Source organism: Euphorbia lathyris, chromosome 4 (assembly GCF_963576675.1).
Source record: "Euphorbia lathyris chromosome 4, ddEupLath1.1, whole genome shotgun sequence".
In the NCBI taxonomy this organism is placed as follows: Eukaryota; Viridiplantae; Streptophyta; class Magnoliopsida; order Malpighiales; family Euphorbiaceae; genus Euphorbia; species Euphorbia lathyris.
Window position 1 is genome coordinate 87,454,624 of NC_088913.1, and position 12,562 is coordinate 87,467,185.

General features: G+C 36.3%; 1 protein-coding gene across 2 annotated transcripts; it reads right to left on the reverse strand.

The window, feature by feature from the left end:
- Nucleotides 1-9,475: 9,475 nt before the first annotated feature.
- Nucleotides 9,476-12,082, reverse strand: LOC136226268 (putative disease resistance protein At3g14460). 2 transcript variants are annotated; one of them, XM_066014650.1, is made up of 3 exons: nucleotides 12,035-12,082; nucleotides 11,600-11,867; nucleotides 9,476-11,514 (listed from the first exon to the last, which is right to left on the reverse strand). In XM_066014650.1, exons 2-3 carry the CDS (start codon nucleotides 11,848-11,850, stop codon nucleotides 9,765-9,767), a joined length of 2,001 nt encoding a protein of 666 aa, XP_065870722.1. In that variant the 5' UTR covers nucleotides 11,851-11,867; nucleotides 12,035-12,082; the 3' UTR covers nucleotides 9,476-9,764. The 2 variants fall into 2 exon arrangements, with proteins under 2 accessions (XP_065870722.1, XP_065870721.1); XM_066014649.1 differs by lacking the exon at nucleotides 12,035-12,082 and having other exon boundaries at nucleotides 11,600-11,986.
- Between the last annotated feature and the right edge of the window lie 480 nt (nucleotides 12,083-12,562).

Sequence of the window (12,562 nt, forward strand, 5' to 3'; positions counted from 1 at the left end):
ACAAATAATAAGAAAAGAGGAAGACCAGTAATCAGCAAGCATAACCAATCGAAACCTTGCAAGAGATATCATACTGCTGTGTTGCTTCAGTTAGAGATAATATCTGTATGAAAAAAGCTGCTTCTACAGTAGGTTCCTGGTGATCGAAAAACTAGCCCTTCACAAATCTCAACTGTTCCCATATTCCCCAAAAGCACCTGAAATAAGTATGAAACCTGTTAAGTTCTTAATCAATACACCATCACATTAGAAAATATAGAGAAAGGGTTTAGGTTACCTTTGGATTTGCCGATGAAGAACATGGGCTAGGTAGGAACCTTCGATTTGCACAATTCCGATTGGTCGGGACCAGTTAGACCCAGACCAAGCTAGAATTTTCAGTTTTCTAGAGCTGCATAAAAAACTTGTAATGATTTTTCTAGTAAGCTGTTGTAATTGAATGTCAAAACACAGGAATCCAAATAAGAGCTATACGTTCAAGTATACAAATTTCAAATTGCAATCTCATCTTCATTTCTTCCTTAAGCTTTTAATCTCAATACAATATACATCAGTGTTTAGCAATGTACTGGAAAATATGTAAAATTGAATCGAAGAACGATCAACGAACAATATGGCCATTACTTTTGATCATATGTTTCTATAATGACTACGAAGAATGCATTATCATACACAATTCTCCTTACCAAATAACTACCAACAAAAATCTATTCCTATGATTACATTTGAAAGCCTTAAACAAGAACCCAACAGAATCAAGTACAGCAAATTAATCTAACTAGTATCATAAACGGACTCTGACATTCGAGACATGTGAAAACTCAACTTTGATTCTTTTGGTGTGCAAAGAGTGCAACCATTCAGATTTACTTTCATGGAGGATGGGGCAGCAATTAATGCTGAGATGAGTTAAACTGCAGAGGCGTCGTATGATTGTAGCTGTTGATGGACAACTGAGATTCCCACAGTAATCCAGAGAAAGGAAGTGAAGAGACTGAAGATTTGTCAACCATTCTGGTAATGCTTCCATCCTTGTGAATCCCATTATCTTCAATGATTTCAGGACAGTGATGTGTTGAAGTTGATTTGGTAGAAAACACATTTCACGACCAAAAAAATCTGATCCCCATATTTCTAACTCTTGAAGGCATGGAAGGTCTTTGATTCGATTCAGATAAGCAAAATCATCCAACTCCTCTGAGAATGCACCAACACTTAAATTCTGCAACCGAGTGAGATTGCATAGTATCTCATCCGGAAAATATCTCAATCTTTTACAACAATATATCTCTAAGGAAGTTAAAGAGCTCACCTTCCCTAAATCTTCTGGAATAAACGTCAGCCATTCACATCTTCTTACACTCAATTCCAAAAAACACATGTCAGATAGAACCCAGTTTCGAAGATAAGTTAATTTTGAACATCCAGCAATTGATATACTTGTAAGAGAGGCGAAGGACTGATGCTTATTAGTTAAGAGCCTCAGTTCCTCACAATCTCTGATATCTAGCTTCACAAGTTCAGACAGATCGCTCATCGGAAAACCTGTCAATTTAGAACAAGACTGAATGGATAAACTTTCAAGACAAGGAAACACAACCACCTTTTTGCCATCCGATGGGGAGCTCCATTCTGTCAAATTGTCCATCCAGCTTATAGACAATGATTTCAATGCTGGAAACAATCTCAAGCATCCAATGCTACTACTTTCACTGTCAATCCCATAGAACTCGTTACCTATGTGCTTCAAATTTCCCATATGATTCATCTTAAGAAATTTAAGATGAGGAAGATCTCCAAGGCGAGGGAGTTGCACACAGTTGTAGCACCGTTCTAACCGAAGATCCACCAAATTATTAATTACTCCAAAAGAATCACCATCACCTGCACTCTTCATTCTCAACATCCATGATGGCCATTTTTCTCCCATGTAATACTCAATCCTTAATCTTTTTATGCTTGGATGAGGTTGAAGGCCTTCCAGAACTTCCTCGTCCCTTGAACTTCTATCATTCGCTCCATAACTCCATTGAAAACCAAGTCCTTGTATTTCTGCTTTCCCCTGCAAATTTGCTCGCTCCACTTCTTTCTTATCACCCACCTCCTCAAGCCTGGTTATTTTAAAGTTCCCTCTTAGTTTGTTTAAGCATTGAAGTTCTTCAATGCTACCTCCCGAGTCGGGACCCACGACAAAGAATAGCAATGTTTCAAGACCATTTAGATTCCCCAAACCGAATGGCATCTGGTGCTCATAAGAAAAGGCGATATGTTTCAAACGGATCAGATTGTTAATCTTCTTTCTAGGAAGCTTGGTAAGTTCCTTGCATTCAAGGAATTTCAAGGTTTGAAGATTGCAGAGCTCAGTGATTGATTCAGGCAACTCTTTGATTTCAGAATTTGAGACATCCAAATTTTGAAGATTATGGAGCTTGGTGATGGATTCAGGCAATTCTTTGATATTGGAATTTGAGACATTCAAAGTTTGAAGACTGTGGAGCTTGCTGATGGATTCAGGCAACTCTTTGATGCTAGAATTTGAGAGATTCAAAGTTCGAAGATTCAAGAGCTTGTTGATGAATTCAGGCAATTCATTGATGCTGGAATGTGAGAGATTCAATGTTTGAAGATTGTATAACTTGGTGATTGACTTAGACATCTCTTTGGTTTTAGAAATTGAGACACCAAGATATCTCAAATGTTTCATTTTTCCGATTGATGATGGCAATACTTCCATATCAGCAACATTTAAGTGCAGACTCCGCAACCTTTTCATCTTCCATATCTCTTCATTAGGAGCACCGGAGACAATAACAGTACGCAACCACTTGGCCCCACCCTTTAGAGCATTTGTCAAATATGGTACATGTTGATCATCTGCATATAAATGATAGATGTAATATATTTCATCTAAAGATGATTTTAACCCACGGTCTCTTCCGGGTTCGCACAAATACAATACACGATCATGCACAAGATTATTCATCTTGCATAATATGACATCATCATAATCATCCCTTTCTGCATCATGGAACAAGGAACTTGCAAGTAAGGCATCAAAGCACTTGCTGCCCATGTCGCATGACTCAACAATCCCTTCTGCAAGCCATAACCAAATCAACTCTTCCTTTCTAAATAGGAAGTCCTTTGGAAAATTTGAACAGAATACAAGACATGACTTCAAATATGAGGGCAAGTAATGGAAAATTTGTTCGACCATAGCATACGAATCCAGATTGTTCCTTTCTATGAAAGCGAAACCATCTCTAATTTTCAACCATGCTTCTTCATCCCTATTCAAACCCATTATCCCTCCAATAAGTTTTGCAATCAATGGAATTCCTCTACAAAGTTTTGCAACTTCTCCTCCGATAGCCTCTAAATTTGATGGGAACGGTGGTATTACATTTCTAAATGCCCGTTCCTTCAAAATGTACCAACACTCATCATCAGACAATAAACCAAGCTCGAGACTATGCTGATATGAAATCCCCATAGAGGATGCCACACTTCCAAAATGAGTTATGACAAGAATAGCATTTCCATTGTTTGTACAAATTCTTGACAACTTAGTTTTTAAAACATACCAACTCCTAGGATTGTCACTCAAAACATCATCTAGAACCAGAAGAAATCTTTTACTCGCCAACTCTTTCTTAAGTTCTCTAAGAATTGCAGCTTCATTGGTTAGGGCCCCCATCAGTGCATTCAATGATCGCAACATTTCTCCCAAAATCTTGTGTTCGCTAAAGTTTCCAGAAAGACAAACCCATATTACAACATCAAAAGGTTTTCTGGTTAAAGCCATGACTTTTTGACTCACAAGTTTAGCTAAAGTCGTCTTTCCTGTACCAGCGAGTCCTATAATGGAAACCACCGTAAGTTGTTGATAGCAGGAGCTAGTAAGCAGGTTGGTTATTTTTGCTACATCATCTTTCCTTCCTATAACTGGGTTGTCATGGATTGAGTCTGTTGGCAACCTATTTTGAGACCACGTATCCTCCAAATTGTGTGGGACTGAACTAAGCTGAAGGAATGGATTGTGAGTCCGAAAACTTTGTAGTGACTGGTTCATTTTCTTAAGCTTAGGCACCATTTTGCGACGAAATTTAGCCTTTCTAACAATGTTGGTGGCTCTTGAAATAGAAGAGCAGCTACGAACCTAGTTGGAAAAGCATGTACGGTTTAGAGATTAGTCCTTGTTGGAAATATGCCTTAGTTAATTTATTAGCAGATAATGTTTCATTTAATTATTTGAATTTAGGAGAAGTTATTCAGTTATTGCTTATGTTCAGGAGAAGTTCTGGAAGTCAGTTGTAACTGATGTTTGTAATTCTGTATAAATTTCTTGAAGATCAATAGAAGTTTAGTGTTGGTTCCAAACTCTTTAGGGTTGGTTCCAAACTCTTAATTGTTAATTACTACAAATTGGTATCAGAGCAAATTTTCTTGAGGGACTTGTGAGTGAGAAGAAGAAAGATGGTAACAAATAATCCATCAAATCTTTCACCTCCAATCTTTGATGGAGAAAATTATCAAGTTTGGGCAATCAAAATGAAAACCCACTTGAAAGGTACTGGCTTATGGCAGTGGGTTGAAACTGAGAGGGAAATACAACCTCTTGGAAATAATCCGACACTCAATCAAATTCGAGCACACGAAGATGAAGAAACGAAAGGTCCAAGAGCCTTGTCTCAAATCCATGCCGGTGTTGCTGAGTCCATTTTTCCAAGAATTATGGGCTGTGAAACTGCTAAGCAAGCTTGGGATACTTTGAAGGGTCTCTATCATGGCAATGATAGAACAAGAAGAATGCAATTGTTAAATCTCAAAAGAGATTTTGAGAATGGAAGAAAAGGAGACTCTACATGAGTTTTCTGATAAACTAATGACGGTGATAAATAAAATCCGATTGATGGGAGAAGATCTACCCGATAGCCGGATCGTAGAGAAGGTGCTTGTAAGTTTGCCTGAAAGATTTGAGGCAAAAATTTCATCTCTGGAAGATTCCAGAGATATGAGTCAAATTTCCTTGTCTGAATTAATCAATGCTCTACATGCACAAGAGCAAAGAAGAAGTTTAAGAAAACAAGGAACCCAACAAGTAGTTGAAGGTGCTTATATGGCAAAGGGTTCATCTTCAAAAGGAAAAGCTCAGTCCAAATGTGCTATCTGTAGCAAGCCCCATTGCTGGTACAAAGGGAAGCCTCAGTGTTACAAGTGCAAAAGGTTTGGACATATTCAAAAGAATTGTAGAACCAAGTCTGAAGAAAGTGTCAAGTTGACACATGTTGCCGAAGAAGAAGAAACATTGTTTTGAAATTGGTGAGATGTGCACCAATATATGAAGCAAATTGATGGGAAAGTACATCAATATGAAGCATTTGGAGAGAAGTGCTCCAATTCTAGAATGGTGATGGGAAAGTACATCAATATGAAGCTTTTGGAGAGAAGTGCTCCAATTTTAGAATGGTGATGGGAAAGTACATCATCAAAACAAACTTTGAAACAAGTTGGGTGTTTGTAAATACTAAGGCAAGGAGGAGTTTGTTGGAAATATGCCTTAGTTAATTTATTAGCAGATAATGTTTCATTTAATTATTTGAATTTAGGAGAAGTTATTCAGTTATTCCTTATGTTCAGGAGAAGTTCTGGAAGTCAGTTGTAACTGATGTTTGTAATTCTGTATAAATTTCTTGAAGATCAATAGAAGTTTAGTGTTGGTTCCAAACTCTTTAGGGTTGGTTCCAAACTCCTAAATGATAATTACTACAGTCCTTTGTATGACAATAACCATAAATTTCAATTTGATTAAACTAATAGCCATTATTTTGAATCTTCGAATAAATTTACTCTTTCTATAAATTCATAGAAATAATATTCAGTGACATTAAGATTTAGTTAAGGACCTAGCTATGAGATTATAGATACCTGAAGTCGAGTAGTTTCATAAACCAACTCAGAAAGCAAGTCGTCAGCTTCATAAGCTTCTTCTTTCAGGTATCTGAGCCACCATCTTGCATCGGGCCCTCTCTGTTTCTCCTCTGCATCTTCCACTAGATCAGCAATGGCAACTAGTGATTCTCGAAGCTTGTTGAGTTCGTCTTCAAATCCCCAAAATCTTTTCAGATCTTCAAAGTCAATTGGAAATAACTTGATCAAGTTGGATGGTAGTTTCCCCACGTAAGTAGATCCCTCAGCCATTAATGACAGTGTAAGATCTGCAAAATCAAATCTGAGAGAGACAGAGAGAGAGAGATAGAAGGGCTGCTCAGCCAATTCAAAGTTTCTAAAGCAATTGTATGTATAAATAATAAAAAATTGGATTAGAATAAAATTTGGATTAGTTGACTTTTATTTATTTATTTAAGTTTATATGGTGAATGGATTAGTTGACTTTTAGGCAAGTACTCAATCCTCTCCTCCTCTTATAAAAAAAAAAAATACATGGGTACGTTCTTGAGCTATTGTGTATTATATTATAGGCCTAATACACCTGTGCCCCTATACTTGGTCCAAAACTTCAACTGCCCCTTAACTCTCAAAAGTTTTAAATGATCCCTATTCTTGTCAAATTGTATTCAATAAGCCCTTATTTCTCAATAGAATTTGTTGGATGCAGAAAATGGGAGACGCTCAGCCACGTGCCAAAGTTCTCACTACGTGTCAAAAAGAAAATGTCAAATAGATAAATAATTATGAACTTTCGAAAGTTCACAGGACAATGCAATTGGACAAGAATATGGAGTTATTGAATACAATTGGACAAGAATAGGGGTTATTAGATGTGATTGGACAAGTACAGGGGTTACTGAATGCAATTAGACAAGAATAGGGATCATTTGGAACTTTTGAAAGTTCAGGGGGCCGTTGAAGTTTAGGGGCAAGTATAGGTGCTAAACTTTTTTCTTTCTTGAGCTTACGATTATTTATCTTACATTTGTTATCTGGTAATTATTAATTTAACATAAACTTACATATGGTAATAACTATTTTCAAATAGCAGCAATGTAGCCAGGACTGCAGGTTAGAGCAAAAGCAAGAAGATCGTCGAATAAAGTTGATATTCATTCCACATGTTTATGTAATGCTTATAACATAAAAAAATCCCTGTTGCAACAGAAAAGAGGAATCTTACTTTTGCTCAAGTGCAGTATCCTCATTCTCTGTTACATTATCTCCGTCTTCATCCCCATTATCGGCCTCGAGAAAGTACATCTAATACAATGGCTCATCATAAAAAAGTTCTTCTGAAAAACAACCAAAATATAAAAATGCATTCAATAAGAAGTAACTCATATCTTCTGCATCAAGAACTCGGCAATTAATGGAACAGGCTGAGGTCCCAACTTTGATAGAGAGTTTCTACATTTCCTCTGCAACTGCTTGGGCCAATGAATCCTAAATTGAAGTACAGAGAACACAAGTTGTTGTTGTTTTAAGAAATCATATGAGAAGAGCATTTTCGCAAGTATCTACTATCTCAAGAATGAGCTTCTGACCCTGACCCGCAACTTCCACTGCTGGAATTACTGAAGGTACCGATACCTGTAACTATCATGCTAGTTTATAAAATTTAAAGAAATAAATTCATTTAGATGCAATTTAGCAACAATCTACCTTCAGTAATTAATTATCAAAGAAAGCAAAGGTAAACCTTAACAAGCTAAAACATAGCAAGACCCAAACAACATCTCAATCTCAAGAAATTACCTTGGCATTAAGGACAAGCTCCATTAAGGGTGCGTTTGGTTGAAGGAAATGAATGTATGGAATGGGAATGGGAAATGTTTTCCCCTTTGTTAATGTTTGTCTAGTTAAAGTTTAAATAGGAATGGGATTCATTTTCCCCTTAAACATGGGAATGTGATTCCTCCTTCATACCTCATCAATCAACTTTCATTCCCCCTCTTATCACTAAACCCACTATTCCTCCCTCACATCACTAAACCCATGATCTATTTTTTTTCCATTAATTTTTTTTTTCTCACGCCAATTAATATATGGCTACATATATTGATTTTTTTCCAATTAAATATACCTCTATAAATCCATAAAGGTCTTCGTACTAATAATATAATACATAAGTTTTATCAAAAACAAAAAAAATAATATAATACACAAGTAGTTCTTTAATTTGTTTTTAATCAAAATTTCATTTTAAATCCTTCTATATATATATATATATATATACTATATATGAAATTTGATGTTGGCTTTATTCAATTTTTTTAAATTAATTGAAGTTATAATAATAATAATAATAATAATTTAATAGATTATTTTTGATAAATATTATATTCCGATTCCGATGATTAGAGAACCAAACAGGTTCAAAGGGAATTAGATTCCGATTCCACATTGAACCAAACAGAATAAATGAATAGTCATTCCGATTCTGATTCCGTCTTATTCCGATTCCGTTTCCTATTCCGATTCCAAAGTTCCAACCAAACGCCTCCTAAAATCGGTTGCACGCAATTACCTTGGTATGTTTAGGTTCAGAAACACTCTGATTCCTCTTAGATCTCTTTATCTCCTTCTGATTGGAGGATGGCATAGCTTGTTTTGGAGCATACTGTCACAGCGGAGCACCTTTTCTCTTTGTTCCTCAATCTTCCGCCTCACAAAAAGGTCTGAAATTGATTGAACCAGACAAGGGTAGGCTTTTAAGCAAAAAAAAAAAAAAAAAAATTGAAGGAAAAAAAACTCTATATATATAATAACTCATTCTGATACCATTAAATATTTAATGTTATATTCTCATTCTAAGCAGACTGTCACACAACATAATTTAATGTATAAACTGATACCATAACAGAATGTCTTAAAGGAATACCTCATTCAGCACCTCTTTTTTTGAGTCGAGATCACATTTATTTCCAACTAGAACATGAATATTGCATTCTTAGTCATGAATATTGCAAACTGATCATCAACATGTTTTAATGCTTCAATCTTAAGTTAGATGCAATTCCATCACTGATTTTCAGATAAAGAAAATTGGACATTCTCACCTTGCACTTGCAGTTCTTGAACCCATTTTTTGGCTATCCTAAAAGTATTCTTCAATAGAATAGAACTCCAATTTGATTGTTCCTAAGCTAATCAAATAATAGGAAAAGAGGAAAACCAGTAATCAGCAAGCATAACCAATCAACACCTTGCAAGAGATAAGATAAGCAATAATTGCGGCCGCTGCACCATATTTAATATTAATCAATACACCATCATATTAGAAAATATAGAGAAAGGGTTTAGGTTAACTTCGGATTTGCCGATGGAGAAGATGGGCTAGGTAGGAACTTTCGATTTGCAAAATTCTGATTGGTCGGGACCAGATAGACCCAGACCATGCTAGAACTTTCAGTTTTCTAGACCTGCATAAAAAACATGTACAGATTTTTCTAGTAAGCAGTTGAAATTGAATATCAAAACACAGGAATCCAAATAAGAGCTATACGTTCAAGTATACAAATTTCAAGCTGCAATCTCATCTTCATTTCTTCCTTAAGCTTTTAATCTCAATACAATATACATCAGTGTTTAGCAATGTACTGGACAATATGTAAACTTGAATCGAAGATTGATCGACGAACTGTATGGCCATTACTTTTGATCATATGTTTCTATAATGACTACGAAGAATGCATTATAATACACAATTCTCCTTACCAAACAATTAAGGACAAAAATCTATTCCTATAATTACATTTGAAAGCCTTAAACAAGAACCGAACAGAATCAAGTACGGAAAATTCTTCCAACTAGTATGCTAAACGGACTCTAACATTCGAGACATGTGAAAACTCAACTTTGATTCTTTTGGTGTGCAAAGAGTGCAACCATTCAGATTTACTTTCATGGAGGATGGGGCAGCAATTAATGCTGAGATGAGTTAAACTGCAGAGGCGTCGTATGACTGTAGCTGTTGATGGAAAACCAAGATTCCTACAGTAATCCAGAGAAAGGGACTGAAGAGACAGAAGATCTGTCATCCATTCTGGCAATGCTTCCATTGTTGTGAATCCCATTATCTTCAACGATTTCAGGGCAGTAAGGTGTCGAAGTTGCTTTGGTAGAAAAGACATTTTACGACCATAAAAATCAGATCCCCATACTTCTAACTCCTCAAGGCATGGAAGATCTTTGATTCGATTCAAATAATCAAAATCATCCAACTCCTCTGAGAATGCACCAATACTTAAATTCTGCAACCGAGTGAGATTGCATAGTATCTCATCCGGAAAATATCTCAATCTTTTACAACAATATATCTCTAAGGAGGTTAAACGGCTCACCTTCCCTAAATCTTCTCGAATAAACGTCAGCCATTCACATCTTCTTACACTGAATTCCATGAAACACATTTCAGATAGAACCCATTTTCGAAGATAAGTTAATTTTGAACATCCAGCAATCGATAGACTTGTAAGAAAGGCGAAGGACTTCTGCTTAGCAGTTAAGAGCCTCAGTTCCTCACAATCTCTGATTTCTAGCTTCACAAGTTCAGACAGATCACTCATCGGAAAACCTGTTAATTTAGAACAAGACTGAATGGATAAACCTTCGAGACAAGGAAACACAACCACCTTATTTCCATCCGATGGAGAGATCCATTCTGTCAAATTCTCCATCCAGCTTATAGACAACGATATCAATGCTGGAAACAACCTCAAGCATCCAATGCTACTGCTTTCACAGTCAATCCCATAGAACTCGTTACCTATGCGCTTCAAATTTCCCATGTGATTCATCTTAAGAAATTTAAGATGAGCAAGATTTCCAAGGCAAGGGAGTTGTACACAGTTGCAGCACCGTTCTAACCGAAGATCCACCAAATTATTAATTACTCCAAAAGCATCACCATCACTTGGACTCTTCATCCTCAACATCCATGATGGCCATGTTTCTCCCATGTAATATTCAATCCTTAAGCTTTTTATGCTAGGATGAGGTTGAAGGCCTTCCAGCACTTCCTCGTCCCTTGAACTTCTATCGTTCGCTCCATAACTCCATTGAAAATCAAGTCCTTGTATTTCTGCTTTCCCCTGCATATTTGCTCGCTCCACTTCTTTCTTATCAATCACCTCCTCAAGCCTGGTTATTTTAAAGTTCCCTCTTAGTTTGTTTAAGCATTGAAGTTGTTCAATGCTACCTCCCGAGTCGGGACCCACGACAAAGAATAGCAATGTTTCAAGACCATTTAGATTCCCCAAACCGACTGGCATCTGGTGCTCATAAGAAAAGGCGATATGTTTCAAACGGATCAGATTGTTAATCTTCTTTCTAGGAAGCTTGGTAAGTTCCTTGCATTCAAGGAATTTCAAGGTTTGAAGATTGCAGAGCTTAGTGATTGATTCAGGCAACTCTTTGATGTCAGAATTTGAGACATCCAAAGTTTGAAGATTATGGAGCTTTGTGATGGATTCAGGCAATTCTTTGATGTTGGAATTTGAGAAATTCAAAGTTTGAAGACTGTGGAGCTTGCCGATAGACTCAGGCAACTCTTTGATGCTAGAATTTGAGAGATTGAAAGTTCGAAGATTCAAGAGCTTGTTGATGAATCTTAATGAATAACTAGCTATGAGATTATAGATACCTGAAGTCGAGTAGCTTCATAAGCCAACTCAGAAAGCAAGTCTCAGCTTCATAAGCTGCTTCTTTCAGGTACCTGAGCCACCCTCTCTGTTTCTTCTCTGCATCTTCCACTAGATCAGCAATGGCAAATAGTGATTCTCGAAGCTTGTCGAGTTCGTCTTCAAATCCCCAAAATCTTTTCAGATCTTCAAAGTTAAATAACTTGATCAAGTTGGATGGTAGTTTCCCCACGTAAGTACATCCCTCAGCCATTAATGACAGTGTAAGATCTGCAAAAGCAAATTTGAGAGAGAGAGAGAGAGAAAGGGGCTGGTAAGCCAATTCAAAGTTTCTAAAACAATTGTATGTATAAATAATAAAAAATTGGATTAGAATAAAATTTGGATACGGATTATTTATTTTATATGGTGATCGGATTAGTTGACTTTTAGGTTACCTTTGGATTTGCTGAGCTATTGCATATTATATTATATAGGCCGGCAATACTTCAAATTGAGAGAAAGGCATTAGGTTACCTTTGGATTTGCTGAAGAAGATGGGCTAGGTAGGAACTTTCTATTTGCACAATTCTGATTGGTAGACCCACACCCTGCCACGAAAACTACCATTTTTAATATTCCAAACCATTTCTCTAAGTTTTGGACAATTCTCTCTGAACAACCATTTCTCTCTCCTAACAAAACAAGCCTACATGACTTCAAAACAAAAAAAAAATTCAAGAATTAAAGTAACTTAAAATATCATTTCTACCAGTTCTAAAATGAAGAGTCAACTGTTATTAGAGTGATCATATTGATCAACGTTAAAAGGCGTCTTTATGCTAGTAAAATGTAAAGTTCAAGAGTCAAATGTTCGATTTTGAAATTCAAAAACGTTAATAGAAGTATATGCAAAGTTCAGTGACCATGGATGTAATTTACCCTATCTAAAATTGACACACCTGCCAATGTTAATCCCTCTATCA

What these genes read in the sequence shown, in the direction of transcription:
- LOC136226268 (XM_066014650.1), bottom strand. Translation starts at nt 11,850, where the DNA reads ATGGCTGAGGGATGTACTTACGTGGGGAAACTACCATCCAACTTGATC. An exon ending in ATGAAGCTACTCGACTTCAG is followed by an intron (nt 11,515 to 11,599) that starts GTATCTATAATC and finishes CTCAAATTCTAG; the next exon opens with CATCAAAGAGTTGCCTGAGT.